The 17,705-nt window shown below is 45.3% G+C and overlaps 1 protein-coding gene across 1 annotated transcript in view; it reads right to left on the reverse strand.

Moving 5' to 3' along the window:
* Window positions 1–17,705, reverse strand: part of hig (hikaru genki) — a 140,647-nt gene that overhangs the window by 111,849 nt on the left and 11,093 nt on the right. Inside the window, exons 2-3 of the mRNA XM_069305766.1 lie at window positions 11,735–11,823; window positions 9,098–9,101 (exon numbers count right to left, since the gene is read on the reverse strand). Of these exons, the coding sequence (XP_069161867.1) occupies window positions 9,098–9,101; window positions 11,735–11,823 (93 nt within the window). The remainder of the gene's footprint in view (window positions 1–9,097; window positions 9,102–11,734; window positions 11,824–17,705) is intronic.

The raw sequence follows: 17,705 nt of genomic DNA on the forward strand, positions 1-17,705 counted from the left end.
CTGCTGCTGCTGCCGCTGCTGCTGCCGCTGCTGCTGCTGCTGTTATTGTTGTTATTATTATTAGAACTGCTATTATTATTATTATTATGACTGTTATTATTATTGGTGTATTGTTAATAATGTATTAACGGTAATTCTTTATTTGCTTTCTTTTAAGCCTATTATTTCATACAATTAAAATGTTACATATTTTTATTTATATACTTTTGAGTGTGTGTGTACTCACATAGTTAAGCCTGCAGGGGTCAAGCTTTTCCTCTTAAGTCCCGCCTTTCAACCATCATTTGTTTCGTGCATTCACTCTTTTATTGTTACCATATTTATATTTAAAGTTGTGTATCGAATTGGTTTTGGACAACTTCCTCATCTCGTCCGTTTCACTTATTTACGACAGACTGAAAAGGTTCTTTCTGGCATCCTTGTGACTCATCTGTGTTTCCACTGATGTCCTCTCGTTCTACTGTTTCTTAATTAGATCATCGCTTCTGTATCTACTTTTTAAATTCCTCCTTAGTATCTTGTACGTCGTTATTATGTCTGCCCTATTCCTTCTTTCCTCTGTCATAGCTCCGGAACGAGCCTTGTTGCATAGTTTTGGACTTTTTCTAAGTCAGTATTGCGTTTAATTATTTTCATGCTAGGGCACCATGTCCAATAATAAATCTTGCAAACAATGTGTACAGCGCTCGGAAGAGGTCCTTGTCCATGTTGCTAAAAGATAACAGGATGTTTGTCAGTATGGAACAGTCATTCTGCTGCTGGTGTGTTTCCCAGGTTATAAATCCCCAGTTATGTCCACTAGAAAGTCTTTCTCTTTTTCAAACATTGGAAGCTACCTTCCCTTCATCCTGTACTGTATCCGAGGTCTTCTTGCTCTATCTCCTATCCTCATAACCTTGCATCTGTCAGGGTTAAAGTCCAGTAGCCAACTCTTTGCCAATCTCTGGAGACTGTTCAGGTCATTTTGTAATGTATTGCTGTCCTCCACATTTATGACTCGCCTCATTAAATGAACAAATCCACAAGGGATTTGTGGATTTGTCGATTTGGATTTGTTCATTTGATCCATCACGTTGTTGTGATTTCTGTGAGTAATTCGCCTCATTAGCTTAGCATGGTCAACAAACATGGATAAGATTAACTTACTTGCTCTGTTAGATCGTTTACATATATTAGGAACATGAAGGGCCTTAGTAGCGACCCTTGCGGTACTCCACTCATTAAGTCTCTTCATTCTGACAATTCTCGTACTTGTGGTCGATCTCGAACCCATTGTTGATGTGATGACTTATATTGAATTTTGTAACTAGCTCATCAAAATTGTAACTTGCTTAGCTAAATGACTTGTGGGGTTCAGTCCCTGAGCCCATTATGTGCCTCTGTAACCCTTTCCACTACCGCCCACAAGATGGGTATGGGGTGCATAATAAATGAACTAAACTAACTCTACGACTTTGTCTTCTACTTGAAAGGTCAGAGGTACTCCTTCACCCAATTTAGTATTCTTCCCGATACACCAGCCTGTGTTTCTAGTTTCTATAGTCGCTTGTGAGGATCATGTCAAAAACCTTCAGGATATCCAGGAAAATGCAGTCTGCCCAGCCCTCCCTCTTTATTTATATTATTGTCATCTTGTCGTAGAACTCTAATAAGTTGGATTAAGCTCTAATAAGCTGGATTAAGCTCTAATAAGCTGGATTAAGCTCTAATAAGCTGGAGTAAACTCTAATAAGCTGGATTAAGCTCTAATAAGCTGGAGTAAACTCTAATAAGCTGGATTAAGCTCTAATAAGCTGGATTAAGCTCTAATAAGCTGGATTAAGCTCTAATAAGCTGGATTAAGCTCTAATAAGTTGGATTAAGCTCTAATAAGCTGGATTAAGCTCTAATAAGCTGGAGTAAGCTCTAATAAGCTGGATTAAGCTCTAATAAGCTGGATTAAGCTCTAATAAGCTGGATTAAGCTCTAATAAGCTGGATTAAGCTCTAATAAGCTGGATTAAGCTCTAATAAGCTGGATTAAGCTCTAATAAGCTGGATTAAGCTCTAATAAGCTGGATTAAGCTCTAATAAGCTGGATTAAGCTCTAATAAGCTGGATTAAGCTCTAATAAGCTGGATTAAGCTCTAATAAGCTGGCCAAGCAGGATTTTCTTTTGCTGAATCCATGCTGATGCTTCGAACCAAAATTTGCATGCTCTAAATTTTTACAAACCTTCTTTTAACTCGTTTATTCAGTATGTTATAGGTAATACGTGTGAGCAATACCGATCAATACCTCAGTGGGTCCTGTCTATGTTATAGGTAATACGTGTGAGCAATACCGATCAATACCTCAGTGGGTCCTGTCTATGTTATAGGTAATACGTGTGAGCAATACCGATCAATACCTCAGTGGGTCCTGTCTATGTTATAGGTAATACGTGTGAGCAATACCGATCAATACCTCAGTGGGTCCTGTCTATGTTATAGGTAATACGTGTGAGCAATACCGATCAATACCTCAGTGGGTCCTGTCTATGTTATAGGTAATACGTGTGAGCAATACCGATCAATACCTCAGTGGGTCCTGTCTATGTTATAGGTAATACGTGTGAGCAATACCGATCAATACCTCAGTGGGTCCTGTCTATGTTATAGGTAATACGTGTGAGCAATACCGATCAATACCTCAGTGGGTCCTGTCTATGTTATAGGTAATACGTGTGAGCAATACCGATCAATACCTCAGTGGGTCCTGTCTATGTTATAGGTAATACGTGTGAGCAATACCGATCAATACCTCAGTGGGTCCTGTCTATGTTATAGGTAATACGTGTGAGCAATACCGGTCAATACCTCAGTGGGTCCTGTCTATGTTATAGGTAATACGTGTGAGCAATACCGATCAATACCTCAGTGGGTCCTGTCTATGTTATAGGTAATACGTGTGAGCAATACCGATCAATACCTCAGTGGGTCCTGTCTATGTTATAGGTAATACGTGTGAGCAATACCGATCAATACCTCAGTGGGTCCTGTCTATGTTATAGGTAATACGTGTGAGCAATACCGATCAATACCTCAGTGGGTCCTGTCTATGTTATAGGTAATACGTGTGAGCAATACCGATCAATACCTCAGTGGGTCCTGTCTATGTTATAGGTAATACGTGTGAGCAATACCGATCAATACCTCAGTGGGTCCTGTCTATGTTATAGGTAATACGTGTGAGCAATACCGATCAATACCTCAGTGGGTCCTGTCTATGTTATAGGTAATACGTGTGAGCAATACCGATCAATACCTCAGTGGGTCCTGTCTATGTTATAGGTAATACGTGTGAGCAATACCGATCAATACCTCAGTGGGTCCTGTCTATGTTATAGGTAATACGTGTGAGCAATACCGATCAATACCTCAGTGGGTCCTGTCTATGTTATAGGTAATACGTGTGAGCAATACCGGTCAATACCTCAGTGGGTCCTGTCTATGTTATAGGTAATACGTGTGAGCAATACCGATCAATACCTCAGTGGGTCCTGTCTATGTTATAGGTAATACGTGTGAGCAATACCGATCAATACCTCAGTGGGTCCTGTCTATGTTATAGGTAATACGTGTGAGCAATACCGATCAATACCTCAGTGGGTCCTGTCTATGTTATAGGTAATACGTGTGAGCAATACCGATCAATACCTCAGTGGGTCCTGTCTATGTTATAGGTAATACGTGTGAGCAATACCGGTCAATACCTCAGTGGGTCCTGTCTATGTTATAGGTAATACGTGTGAGCAATACCGGTCAATACCTCAGTGGGTCCTGTCTATGTTATAGGTAATACGTGTGAGCAATACCGATCAATACCTCAGTGGGTCCTGTCTATGTTATAGGTAATACGTGTGAGCAATACCGATCAATACCTCAGTGGGTCCTGTCTATGTTATAGGTAATACGTGTGAGCAATACCGATCAATACCTCAGTGGGTCCTGTCTATGTTATAGGTAATACGTGTGAGCAATACCGATCAATACCTCAGTGGGTCCTGTCTATGTTATAGGTAATACGTGTGAGCAATACCGATCAATACCTCAGTGGGTCCTGTCTATGTTATAGGTAATACGTGTGAGCAATACCGATCAATACCTCAGTGGGTCCTGTCTATGTTATAGGTAATACGTGTGAGCAATACCGATCAATACCTCAGTGGGTCCTGTCTATGTTATAGGTAATACGTGTGAGCAATACCGATCAATACCTCAGTGGGTCCTGTCTATGTTATAGGTAATACGTGTGAGCAATACCGATCAATACCTCAGTGGGTCCTGTCTATGTTATAGGTAATACGTGTGAGCAATACCGATCAATACCTCAGTGGGTCCTGTCTATGTTATAGGTAATACGTGTGAGCAATACCGATCAATACCTCAGTGGGTCCTGTCTATGTTATAGGTAATACGTGTGAGCAATACCGATCAATACCTCAGTGGGTCCTGTCTATGTTATAGGTAATACGTGTGAGCAATACCGATCAATACCTCAGTGGGTCCTGTCTATGTTATAGGTAATACGTGTGAGCAATACCGATCAATACCTCAGTGGGTCCTGTCTATGTTATAGGTAATACGTGTGAGCAATACCGATCAATACCTCAGTGGGTCCTGTCTATGTTATAGGTAATACGTGTGAGCAATACCGATCAATACCTCAGTGGGTCCTGTCTATGTTATAGGTAATACGTGTGAGCAATACCGATCAATACCTCAGTGGGTCCTGTCTATGTTATAGGTAATACGTGTGAGCAATACCGATCAATACCTCAGTGGGTCCTGTCTATGTTATAGGTAATACGTGTGAGCAATACCGATCAATACCTCAGTGGGTCCTGTCTATGTTATAGGTAATACGTGTGAGCAATACCGATCAATACCTCAGTGGGTCCTGTCTATGTTATAGGTAATACGTGTGAGCAATACCGATCAATACCTCAGTGGGTCCTGTCTATGTTATAGGTAATACGTGTGAGCAATACCGATCAATACCTCAGTGGGTCCTGTCTATGTTATAGGTAATACGTGTGAGCAATACCGATCAATACCTCAGTGGGTCCTGTCTATGTTATAGGTAATACGTGTGAGCAATACCGATCAATACCTCAGTGGGTCCTGTCTATGTTATAGGTAATACGTGTGAGCAATACCGATCAATACCTCAGTGGGTCCTGTCTATGTTATAGGTAATACGTGTGAGCAATACCGATCAATACCTCAGTGGGTCCTGTCTATGTTATAGGTAATACGTGTGAGCAATACCGATCAATACCTCAGTGGGTCCTGTCTATGTTATAGGTAATACGTGTGAGCAATACCGATCAATACCTCAGTGGGTCCTGTCTATGTTATAGGTAATACGTGTGAGCAATACCGATCAATACCTCAGTGGGTCCTGTCTATGTTATAGGTAATACGTGTGAGCAATACCGATCAATACCTCAGTGGGTCCTGTCTATGTTATAGGTAATACGTGTGAGCAATACCGATCAATACCTCAGTGGGTCCTGTCTATGTTATAGGTAATACGTGTGAGCAATACCGATCAATACCTCAGTGGGTCCTGTCTATGTTATAGGTAATACGTGTGAGCAATACCGATCAATACCTCAGTGGGTCCTGTCTATGTTATAGGTAATACGTGTGAGCAATACCGATCAATACCTCAGTGGGTCCTGTCTATGTTATAGGTAATACGTGTGAGCAATACCGATCAATACCTCAGTGGGTCCTGTCTATGTTATAGGTAATACGTGTGAGCAATACCGATCAATACCTCAGTGGGTCCTGTCTATGTTATAGGTAATACGTGTGAGCAATACCGATCAATACCTCAGTGGGTCCTGTCTATGTTATAGGTAATACGTGTGAGCAATACCGATCAATACCTCAGTGGGTCCTGTCTATGTTATAGGTAATACGTGTGAGCAATACCGATCAATACCTCAGTGGGTCCTGTCTATGTTATAGGTAATACGTGTGAGCAATACCGATCAATACCTCAGTGGGTCCTGTCTATGTTATAGGTAATACGTGTGAGCAATACCGATCAATACCTCAGTGGGTCCTGTCTATGTTATAGGTAATACGTGTGAGCAATACCGATCAATACCTCAGTGGGTCCTGTCTATGTTATAGGTAATACGTGTGAGCAATACCGATCAATACCTCAGTGGGTCCTGTCTATGTTATAGGTAATACGTGTGAGCAATACCGATCAATACCTCAGTGGGTCCTGTCTATGTTATAGGTAATACGTGTGAGCAATACCGATCAATACCTCAGTGGGTCCTGTCTATGTTATAGGTAATACGTGTGAGCAATACCGATCAATACCTCAGTGGGTCCTGTCTATGTTATAGGTAATACGTGTGAGCAATACCGATCAATACCTCAGTGGGTCCTGTCTATGTTATAGGTAATACGTGTGAGCAATACCGATCAATACCTCAGTGGGTCCTGTCTATGTTATAGGTAATACGTGTGAGCAATACCGATCAATACCTCAGTGGGTCCTGTCTATGTTATAGGTAATACGTGTGAGCAATACCGATCAATACCTCAGTGGGTCCTGTCTATGTTATAGGTAATACGTGTGAGCAATACCGATCAATACCTCAGTGGGTCCTGTCTTCCTCCTTTCTTGTATACTGGTACCACATTTGCCACTTTCCAAATGTCAGGAAGTTCTCCATTTCTAGTGAGGTGTGGAAGACAATAGCGAGGGGTTCACACTATGCTGCAGTTGTCTTATAAGATCCAGGGTGAGATTTTGTCAGGGTTATCTTGAGATGATTTCGGGGCTTTAGTGTCCCAGCGGCCAGGTCCTCGACCAGGCCTCCACCCGCAGGAAGCAGCCCGTACCAGCTGACTTACTCCCAGGTACCTATTTACTGCTAGGTAACAGGGGCATCAGGGTGAAAGAAACTCTGCCCATTCTTTCTCGGCGGCGCCCGGGATCGAACCCGGGAACACAGGATCACGCGTCCAGTGTTCTGTCCGCTCAGCCACCGGCTCCCTTAGTAGAGCCGGGCTTGTGGCTTTCAGAGCATCCAGCTCCTCTAATAGTTTCAATACTTCCTCTGGTGTCACTTCTATGTAGATCAGTTTCTCTTCTCGTAGCACCTGCTCCATTAAAAGTCGTAGCACTGGGAATAGTTCTGGTTCAATCATAAAAACTTTCTGAAAGGTTTTACTTTCTTCGCACACTTTCTTATCATTCTTTATGTGATCACTCCTTTCTTTTGTGAACATGTATGTGTACTCACCTAGATGTGCTTATAGGGCCGAGTTAGATTCCTGGCCCCGCCTTCCGAACGGTCTAAAATTAATGCAATGACTATTTATTATATTAATATTTATAATTTTGAATCTAATTAGCTTAGACAACTTCTACGTCTAAACTGTTCCACTTATTGACAGCTCTGACACTTAAAAAATTCTTTTTGACGGTTAAATGACTCATTTGCGTCTGCAGTTTCCAACTCTGGCCCCTCGTTCTCCTGTTCCTAACTTTGAACAATGCTGCTTTGTCCGCCTAATAAATTTTCATCAGAATCTTATATGTTGCAATCATATCTCCCCTATTTCACTTTTCCTCCAGTGTGGTAAGATCCAGTTCTCTCAGTCTTTCCTTATAGCTTAAGCCTTTCAACTCAGGAACGAGTCTTGTTGCATATCTTTGAACCTTTCCTAGTTTGTCTTTTCCTTGTCTTTTTTCAGGTAAGGGTTCCATGCTGGGGCTGCATATTCAAGTGTGGGTCTCACCTTCGTTGTATATACTGGCCTGAAAGCCCCTCAATTTGTCCAAGTTTGTGAAGGCTACCCGGATGTTGGCCAGTATGACACACGCAGCTTCCAAGTTTGTGAAGGCTACCCGGATGTTGGCCAGTATGACACACGCAGCTGTTGTTACTCTGGTAATGTTGGCTTCTGGCATCAGAGTTGTGGTTATGTCCACTCCCATCAGACAAGGTCTCTCTCCTTGTCTGATGGTGGAACCTGTCTTCCCTTCATCCTATACTGCTCTACTGCCTTCACACTCCTCCTCCAACCCTCATAACTTTGCATTTAGCTGTGTGTGTGTGTGTACTCACCTAATTGTGCTTGCGGGGGTTGAGCTTTGGCTCTTTGGTCCCGCCTCTCAACTGTCAATCAACTGGTGTACAGGTTCCTGAGCCTATTGGGCTCTATCATATCTACATTTGAAACTGTGTATGGAGTCAGCCTCCACCACATCACTTCCTAGTGCATTCCATTTACTAACTACTCTGACACTGAAAAAGTTTTTTCTAATGTCTCTGTGGCTCATTTGGGTACTCAGCTTCCACTTGTGTCCCCTTGTTCGCGTCCCACCAGTGTTGAACAGTTCATCCGTCATCGTCATCTGTGTGTATGTGTGTGTGTGTGTGTGTGTGTGTGTGTGTGTGTGTGTGTGTGTGTGTGTGTGTGTGTGTGTGTGCGTGCGTGCGTGCGTGCGTGCGTGCGTGCGTGCGTGCGTGCGTGCGTGCGTGCGTGCGTACATGTGTACGCAAGCGTGTGTACTAGCAGGATAGAGAGCATCAGCTGCCTACCAGTCTTACCTTAACACAATGACTGCTCCCACATCTTGCTTATCACAATTTTACTGTCAACATCATTCAACATTATTTTACACAGTTCAACAGTTTAAAAAAAAAAGAACAAATACTTCAGAGGTGCATTAGCGTAAAGAAAACGGGGTGCGGGTTGAGCAGCGGTGCAGTCTTCGTTAATGTCGCGTTACACTCCGGGCTCACAAACTTCCGCTCCCACCACCGCTAAACTTACGAGTCAGTTAACTTTCGCGGAACGTTTTAGCTAAAAATATGCAGAATAACTTAGGAAATATATGTCGTGAAAAAAATATATAATCTTCGTGTAAAATGGTAAAACAATTTAGAGAGAGTTTAGCAGTATTAGTAGAGCGGCCTCGTTTTTATTTTGTCATGTCTTAGGGCCTCCTGTATCCCCGCTGTGTCCTCGATGTGTCCTCGTCGGGGACACAGGAACGCCGACGGGGGGAGCAGGAGCATCCTCCACTTCTCCAACATTCCTGGGCATCTCCAACATTCTCACCGACGTTCTCCCTCTCTCCCTCACAGAGGCAGTCGCTACGACGCCTCTTTGAAGTGATCGGAAATGAGATACCTCGACCCTATTCTCTCCTTCTCTTTCCCCCCACTGTATCCTTCCCTCCCTCAATTCTCTCCTTGCCCTCCTCACTCTCTCCTTCCCTCCCACATTTCCTCCATCCTTCTCTTCTCTTCCTGTTCCATCCCCCCTTCCTTCTCTCCAAACTTACCGTTCTTCTATCTAAATCCATGGATTCAGAACATGGTGGATTCTGATGGATCTTCCTCCTTCTCCCTCTTCCTCCCTACAACCTCTCCCTCCCTACACCCTCTCCCTCTCTCACCCTCTCCCTCCCTACACCCTCTCCCTCTCTCACCCTTTCCCTACATAACAGGACATCAGTCCACGACTCCTTTCTGGGCCACAATCGACCAATCACCGGCCACTTTGAAGTACGAACGGCTGTTAACAGGGACTCCAGTCCGCCTCCCTTGTTTGCTGGTACTGCCCGATAACGAGGCCCGGTACCTGTGGTATTGTTCTTGGTAGCGAGGTCTGGTACCTGTGGTATTGTTCCTGGTAGCGAGGTCTGGTACCTGTGGTATTGTTCCTGGTAGCGAGGTCTGGTACCTGTGGTATTGTTCCTGGTAGCGAGGTCTGGTACCTGTGGTATTGTTCCTGGTAGCGAGGTCTGGTACCTGTGGTATTGTTCCTGGTAGCGAGGTCTGGTACCTGTGGTATTGTTCCTGGTAGCGAGGTCTGGTACCTGTGGCATTGTTCCTGGTAGCGAGGTCTGGTACCTGTGGTATTGTTCCTGGTAGCGAGGTCTGGTACGTGTGGAATTGTTCCTGGTAGCGAGGTCTGGTACGTGTGGAATTGTTCCTGGTAGGGAGGTCTGGTAACTGTGATATTGTTCCTAGTAGCGAGGTCTGGTAACTGTGGTATTGTTCCTGGTAGCGAGGTCTGATACACGTGACAATGTTCCTGGTAGCGAGGTCTAGTACCTGTGTCACTGTTCCTGGTAGCGAGGTCTGGTACCTGTGGCATTGTTCCTGGTAGCGAGGTCTGGTACCTGTGGCACTGTTCCTTCTAGCGAGGTCTGGTACCTGTTACTGTTCCTTCTAGCGAGGTCTGGTACACCTGTCAACACACCTGAACCTCACATCTGACTGCTAGAAAAAGCCTGACACTCTACTTCACACCCTAAAGGTCCCGGGTTCGATTCCTGAGGCAGGCTGAGGCGTGTGAGCAACGTGTCCTTTCACCCGATACTCCTATTCCCCTAACAGCAGAATAGTCACCTAGGAGTTACGCAACTGTTGTGGGTAGCATCCTGACCCTGAACAAGTCGTAATTAACAAATGCCACTTGTTAATTATATTACCTCTTCGAGATCGTCATTTGTTTGATCTCATATCTAAGATATATTGATATCGTATCTACCAGTTCTCCGAGGCCTGATATCACAGTATTAGGCGCAGTAAACCAACCCGTTCTCGCAAATTTAATAAGTCAATATTGACTTATTAAATATGTGCATAGGTGACATACTTAACATAATAGATACCCTTAAAAAGATTCATAGAAAACCCCGACCTTACCTAACCTTGTTAGTATCTTAAGATAAGCATCTTATTGCTTCGTAATTACAATTATTACCTAACCTATAATAGGTATAGGTTAAGTAATAATTGTAATTACGAAGCAATAAGATGCTTATCTTAAGATACTAACAAGGTTAGGTAAGGTCGGTGTTTTCTATGAATCTTTTTAAGGGTATCTATTATGTTTAGTATATCACCTATGCACGTAGTTAATAAGTCAATATTGACTTTACGAATCGTAGTTACGGCATTAAAGACCATTAATCGTGCAATGGTAGTCCCCAATAACGCATACAATTACACTCAAACAATAACAATTACAACGAACCTCGCTATCATTTCATTATCATCTTTTTTTTTTGTTCGTAGAGTCCAAATTGGCACCCCCCCCCCCCCCCCAAGGGCTATTCCCACAACAGCGAACGATCGCTTACTCACCGCCGGTAATGGCAATTCGCACAGCCGCTGGCCCAATTAGCTACTTAAAGTTTAAACTGCTTTAACCGTCTCATCCTCGGGGTGATCCTGAAGAAATGTGCCTGGTAATTATCGTAGCTCAGCCATGACGTTTGTATTTAGCTCGTTATTATTATTATTATTATTATTAATGTTTCTTTGGCTGATTGAATTGAATATGTTATCGTGAGGAAGGGTTTGGTTATCGTACTAGAAGGGTTTGGGTATCGTGAGGAAGGGTTTGGGTATCGTACTGGAGGGGTTTGTGTATTTGTTGTCTTGGGTTAAGGTATCGTATCCGAAGGTTAAAGTATCGTAATAAGAGAAATGCTGTATTGTGAGAGGAAAAATTATCGTATCAAGAAGGGAAAAGTTATCATACCCTAAACAGTAAAACATTCACATCATAAAAAAAATCAACAGCCTGAAAGTGAAAAAAAAACAAAACAAACAACACTCAGAAATGAAACGTTATCTTTCCACAACAAAAACAAGTTATCGTAGCCAAAAGGAACAATCAAGTACTGGCAAGGGTAAAGAGAAGTTATCGTACCTGGACTTGGTCTGTAGGGTCGGCGACTGGCAGCACGGAGAAGTTGAAGGTGTGCGTTGGTGGCGGACAGCCGCCCTCGCCCCGGCACCCTGCAGGAGCACACATACATCAACATATATATATATACTCAATTACAACATGTTATTCCTCATAACAATTTGCAATAGGTCAATAAATATTAGAACAACTATTTTGAACAGCCTAGTGGACCAAACTCTCAAGTCAGACTTGGCCTCGGGCCGGGCTTGGGGAGTAGAAGAACTCCCAGAACCCCATCAACCAGGTATCAACCAGGTATCAACCAGATGTTTACATTCGACACTATAGCCAGATGTACTGTCCTGTTTCATATTTACATTAAGTCTTTTAGAGTCACAAATAGTTTCGTGCAATGATTGTCCCTTTACTTCGAACATGGCTTCTCTCTCTACTGTGTTAATTTATTTGGGGATCTTCTATGTCGTTATCATGTCCGCCTAAACCTTCTCCATCAGTATTTCCTCGTAGCTCACTCGCTTCAGTTCAGATATTAACCTTGTTACATACCTTTCCATCATTACAGGATCTTGTTTTGTCTTGAGCAACTTTTAATAGTGGGTTCTTTGCTGGGGCTGCATTCCCAAGAATAGGTCTCCCGTAGGTTTTGTGGAGAGCTATGAAGGCGGTGTGTTTTCTCACCTAGCTGTGCTTGCAGTCCCAGCAACTGCTCTTATGCAGTTGCCCGACTCTTTTTTTCACTCTTTTTTCTGATCATATTTACATTTAAAATTGTATGTCAAATTGGGTTCGACAACTTCCTCATCTAGTCCGCGCGCGTGAATTCACCTAGTTGTTCTCACCTAGTTGTGCTTGAGGGGGCTGAGCTTCGGCTCATTGATCCCGCCTCTCAACCATCAATAAATTGGTATGCAGATTCTCCAGCCTATTAGACTATCATATCTACATTTGAAACTGTGTATGGAGTCAGCCTCCACCACATCACTGCCTAATGTGTTCCATTTGTTAACACTCTGACATTAAAAAAGTTCTTTCTAATATCTCTATAGCTTATTTGGGCACTCAGTCTCCAGCTGTGTCCCCTTGTGCGCGTGTCGTCTGTGTTAAATAAGCCGATTTTATCTGCCCTATCAATTTCTGAGAATTTTGTATGTGGCTATCATGTCTCCCTTAACTCTTCTTACTTCCAGCGGCGTAAGGTTTAGCTCCCGTTGTCTCTCCTCGTAGCTCACACCCTTCAGCTCGGGTAGTGGTCTGGTGGCATACCTCTGAGCCTCCTGCAATTTAGTCATGTGCTTGACTAGATATGAACTCCACGCTACATACTCTAAGAATGGCCTGACATACATGGAGTACAAGGTTCTAGATGATTCCTTACACAAGTTCCTAAAGTCAGTTCGTATGTTGACCAACCTTGCATATGCCGCAGATGATATCCTCTTAATGTGGGCTTCAGTGTATTCACCTAGTTGTATTTACCTAGTTGTGCTTGCGGGGGTTGAGCTCTGCTCTTTCGGCCCGCCTTTCAACTATCAACTGTTTACTAACTACTTTTTTTTCCCCACACCACACACACACACACACCAGGAAGCAGCCCGTGAAAGCTGACTAACTCCCAGGTACCAATTTACTGCTAGGTAACAGGGCATCAGGGTGAAAGAAACTTTGCCCATTGTTTCTCGTCGGCGCCACACACTGTGTGTGTGTGTGTGTGTGTGTGTGTGTGTGTGTGTGTGTGTGTGTGTGTGTATGTATGTATAAATTCAACCTACTGTATGTATGCAAGTAAATGTGCACGCGCACAGATACACACACACACACACATATTAACAAACACATATGAACAAAGATACCCCCAACATTTCCAAAGCTCATGGATCGCTCAAATATCCTCAACCTGGACGGAAACCAATGAGAAGAGCATTCCCACAAAACATCGCTCACCAAGCTTTAACCTTTAAGGTCCCTCCAACTCTTTACCCCCATCTCCGCCAGCATTATACAACCTTGTCCAAACACTCCATATCTTTTGAAGGCACCATAAAAACACCTCCAAGAATGTCGTAGCTCAGTCGATTCTTCGCGGCGGGGATCGTATTCCAGGGACCTGCCCGAAACGCTACGCGTACTAGTGGCTGTACAAGAATGTAACAACTCTTGTATATATCACAAAAAAAAAAAAAGGCAGCGTCTGGGATGCTCTCGGACGCAGGTTCGAATCCTCGTCACGGCCCTTGTGGATTTGTTCACCTCCAAAAACTTATTAAAAAAGTTATTTTTTTTTTTAATATTGGCCTTACAATCATTTTAACTTTTGTGTAACCCTAATCTTTATATATATATATAGGAGATTAAATTGAAATTTTGTTCAATAGTAATTAAAGGCATTAGTTTAAATTTTTTCCTAAAGCTTTAATTAATTACAATATGATCTCAGTAATATTTTGAGTGTTACATGAGTGCTCATGCTCTCATGAATGCTCATGAGAGCATGAGCATTCCCTCATGCTCATGTATTCTGGAGCATGAGGGAATAATATCTATATGCCAATATGCAACAAATAATTTACAAAAAACAAGGTAACAAACAAGTCCAAAAAACTAATTTGATTAAAAAACATACAAAAATGACAAAGTAAAAAATAGAGAATTTTGCCTATGTGCTTTTCGCATTTTTTTTTTGTTATTCAGGTATCAGGGTAGGTGTGAGGTACCTGGTACCAGGGTAGGTGTGAGGTACCTGGTATCAGGGTAGGTGTGAGGTCCCTGGTACCATGGTAGGTGTGAGGTCCCTGGTACCATGGTAGGTGTGAGGTCCCTGGTACCATGGTAGGTGTGAGGTCCCTGGTACCATGGTAGGTGTGAGGTCCCTGGTACCATGGTAGGTGTGAGGTCCCTGGTACCATGGTAGGTGTGAGGTCCCTGGTACCATGGTAGGTGTGAGGTCCCTGGTACCATGGTAGGTGTGAGGTCCCTGGTAACATGGTAGGTGTGAGGTCCCTGGTACCATGGTAGGTGTGAGGTCCCTGGTACCATGGTAGGTGTGAGGTACCTGGCACCATGGTAGGTGTGAGGTACCTGGTACCATGGTAGGTGTGAGGTCCCTGGTACCATGGTAGGTGTGAGGTCCCTGGTACCATGGTAGGTGTGAGGTCCCTGGTACCATGGTAGGTGTGAGGTACCTGGTACCATGGTAGGTGTGAGGTCCCTGGCACCATGGTAGGTGTGAGGTCCCTGGTACCATGGTAGGTGTGAGGTCCCTGGTACCATGGTAGGTGTGAGGTCCCTGGTACCATGGTAGGTGTGAGGTCCCTGGTACCATGGTAGGTGTGAGGTCCCTGGTACCATGGTAGGTGTGAGGTCCCTGGTACCATGGTAGGTGTGAGGTCCCTGGTAACATGGTAGGTGTGAGGTCCCTGGTACCATGGTAGGTGTGAGGTCCCTGGTACCATGGTAGGTGTGAGGTCCCTGGTACCATGGTAGGTGTGAGGTCCCTGGTACCATGGTAGGTGTGAGGTCCCTGGTACCATGGTAGGTGTGAGGTCCCTGGCACCATGGTAGGTGTGAGGTACCTGGCACCATGGTAGGTGTGAGGTACCTGGTACCATGGTAGGTGTGAGGTCCCTGGTACCATGGTAGGTGTGAGGTCCCTGGTACCATGGTAGGTGTGAGGTCCCTGGTACCATGGTAGGTGTGAGGTCCCTGGTACCATGGTAGGTGTGAGGTCCCTGGTACCATGGTAGGTGTGAGGTCTCTGGTACCATGGTAGGTGTGAGGTACCTGGTACCATGGTAGGTGTGAGGTACCTGGTACCATGGTAGGTGTGAGGTCTCTGGTACCATGGTAGGTGTGAGGTCCCTGGTACCATGGTAGGTGTGAGGTACCTGGTACCATGGTAGGTGTGAGGTCCCTGGTACCATGGTAGGTGTGAGGTCCCTGGTACCATGGTAGGTGTGAGGTCCCTGGTACCATGGTAGGTGTGAGGTACCTGGTACCATAGTAGGTGTGAGGTCCCTGGTACCATGGTAGGTGTGAGGTCCCTGGTACCATGGTAGGTGTGAGGTACCTGGTACCATGGTAGGTGTGAGGTCCCTGGTACCATGGTAGGTGTGAGGTCCCTGGTACCATGGTAGGTGTGAGGTCCCTGGTACCATGGTAGGTGAGGTCCCTGGTACCATGGTAGGTGTGAGGTCCCTGGTACCATGGTAGGTGTGAGGTCCCTGGTACCATGGTAGGTGTGAGGTCCCTGGTACCATGGTAGGTGTGAGGTCCCTGGTACCATGGTAGGTGTGAGGTCCCTGGTACTATGGTAGGTGTGAGGTCCCTGGCACCATGGTAGGTGTGAGGTCCCTGGCACCATGGTAGGTGTGAGGTCCCTGGTACCATGGTAGGTGTGAGGTCCCTGGTACCATGGTAGGTGTGAGGTCCCTGGTACCATGGTAGGTGTGAGGTACCTGGTACCATGGTAGGTGTGAGGTCCCTGGTACCATGGTAGGTGTGAGGTCCCTGGCACCATGGTAGGTGTGAGGTCCCTGGTACCATGGTAGGTGTGAGGTACCATGGTACCATGGTAGGTGTGAGGTCCCTGGTACCATGGTAGGTGTGAGGTCCCTGGTACCATGGTAGGTGTGAGGTCCCTGGCACCATGGTAGGTGTGAGGTCCCTGGTACCATGGTAGGTGTGAGGTCCCTGGTACCATGGTAGGTGTGAGGTCCCTGGTACCATGGTAGGTGTGAGGTCCCTGGTACCATGGTAGGTGTGAGGTCCCTGGTACCATGGTAGGTGTGAGGTCCCTGGTACCATGGTAGGTGTGAGGTCCCTGGTACCATGGTAGGTGTGAGGTCCCTGGTACCATGGTAGGTGTGAGGTACCTGGTACTATGGTAGGTGTGAGGTCCCTGGTACTATGGTAGGTGTGAGGTCCCTGGTACTATGGTAGGTGTGAGGTCCCTGGTACCATGGTAGGTGTGAGGTCCCTGGTACCATGGTAGGTGTGAGGTCCCTGGTACCATGGTAGGTGTGAGGTACCTGATACCATGGTAGGTGTGAGGTACCTGGTACCATGGTAGGTGAGGTCCCTGGTATCATGGTAGGTGTGAGGTACCTGATACGATGGTAGGTGTGAGGTACCTGGTACCAGTAGATATAAGGAATAAAGGCATTGAGAAGGTACATTAAAAGAGAAAGAGCGAAAGAAGGAAAGGAAGGAGAGCAATAATGATGAGGGGGGGGGAATGGAGATAAGGACTGGAATGGGAAAGGAGGGAGGGAAGATATCCCATGGTGGTGGTGGCGGGGACATATCACCTGCTATTTTCTCTCTCGCACGATGTTAGCCTTCCCCTCCCTGCGTCGCCCTGTCTGCGTCACCCTCCCTGCGTCGCTCTGCCTGCGTCTCGCTCCCTGCGTCGCCATGCCTGCGTCACCCTGCCTGCGTCACCCTCCCTGCGTCGCCGTCCCTGCGTCGCTCTGCCTGCGTCACCCTCCCAGCGTCGCCCTGTCTGCGTCACCCTCCCTGCGTCGCCATGCCTGCGTCGCCCTGCCTGCGTCGGCCTGCCTGCGTCACCCTCCCTGCGTCGCCCTGTCTGCGTCTCTCTCTCCCTCTTCTGTCCTCCGACCTGGCCGGTGCTAAGCTTTGTGGCTCCGTCCTCAAGTGCTACTTCTCCCGCCTCGTGTCCTACTCTCATATTAACTCTTGAAGCCAACACCAAAGGGTTTGGATCCCGCTATTAGCGTCGTACCGGAGGTAGCGATGAAGCCGTGTGAACCCCTAATATTGACAACCAGTAGGATTGGATCGGGCGGCCTCTCGCACGCGCCCTACGTGTAGAAGGTTGGATATAAAGAGTAAGTACCCTTGGGCCAGATTCACGAAGCAGTTACGCAAGCACTTACGAACGTGTACACCTTTCCTCAATCTTTGACGGCTTTGGTTACATTTATTAAACACTTTATAAGCATGAAAACTTGCCAGT

This window comes from Procambarus clarkii, chromosome 56 (assembly GCF_040958095.1).
Source record: "Procambarus clarkii isolate CNS0578487 chromosome 56, FALCON_Pclarkii_2.0, whole genome shotgun sequence".
In the NCBI taxonomy this organism is placed as follows: domain Eukaryota; kingdom Metazoa; phylum Arthropoda; class Malacostraca; order Decapoda; family Cambaridae; genus Procambarus; species Procambarus clarkii.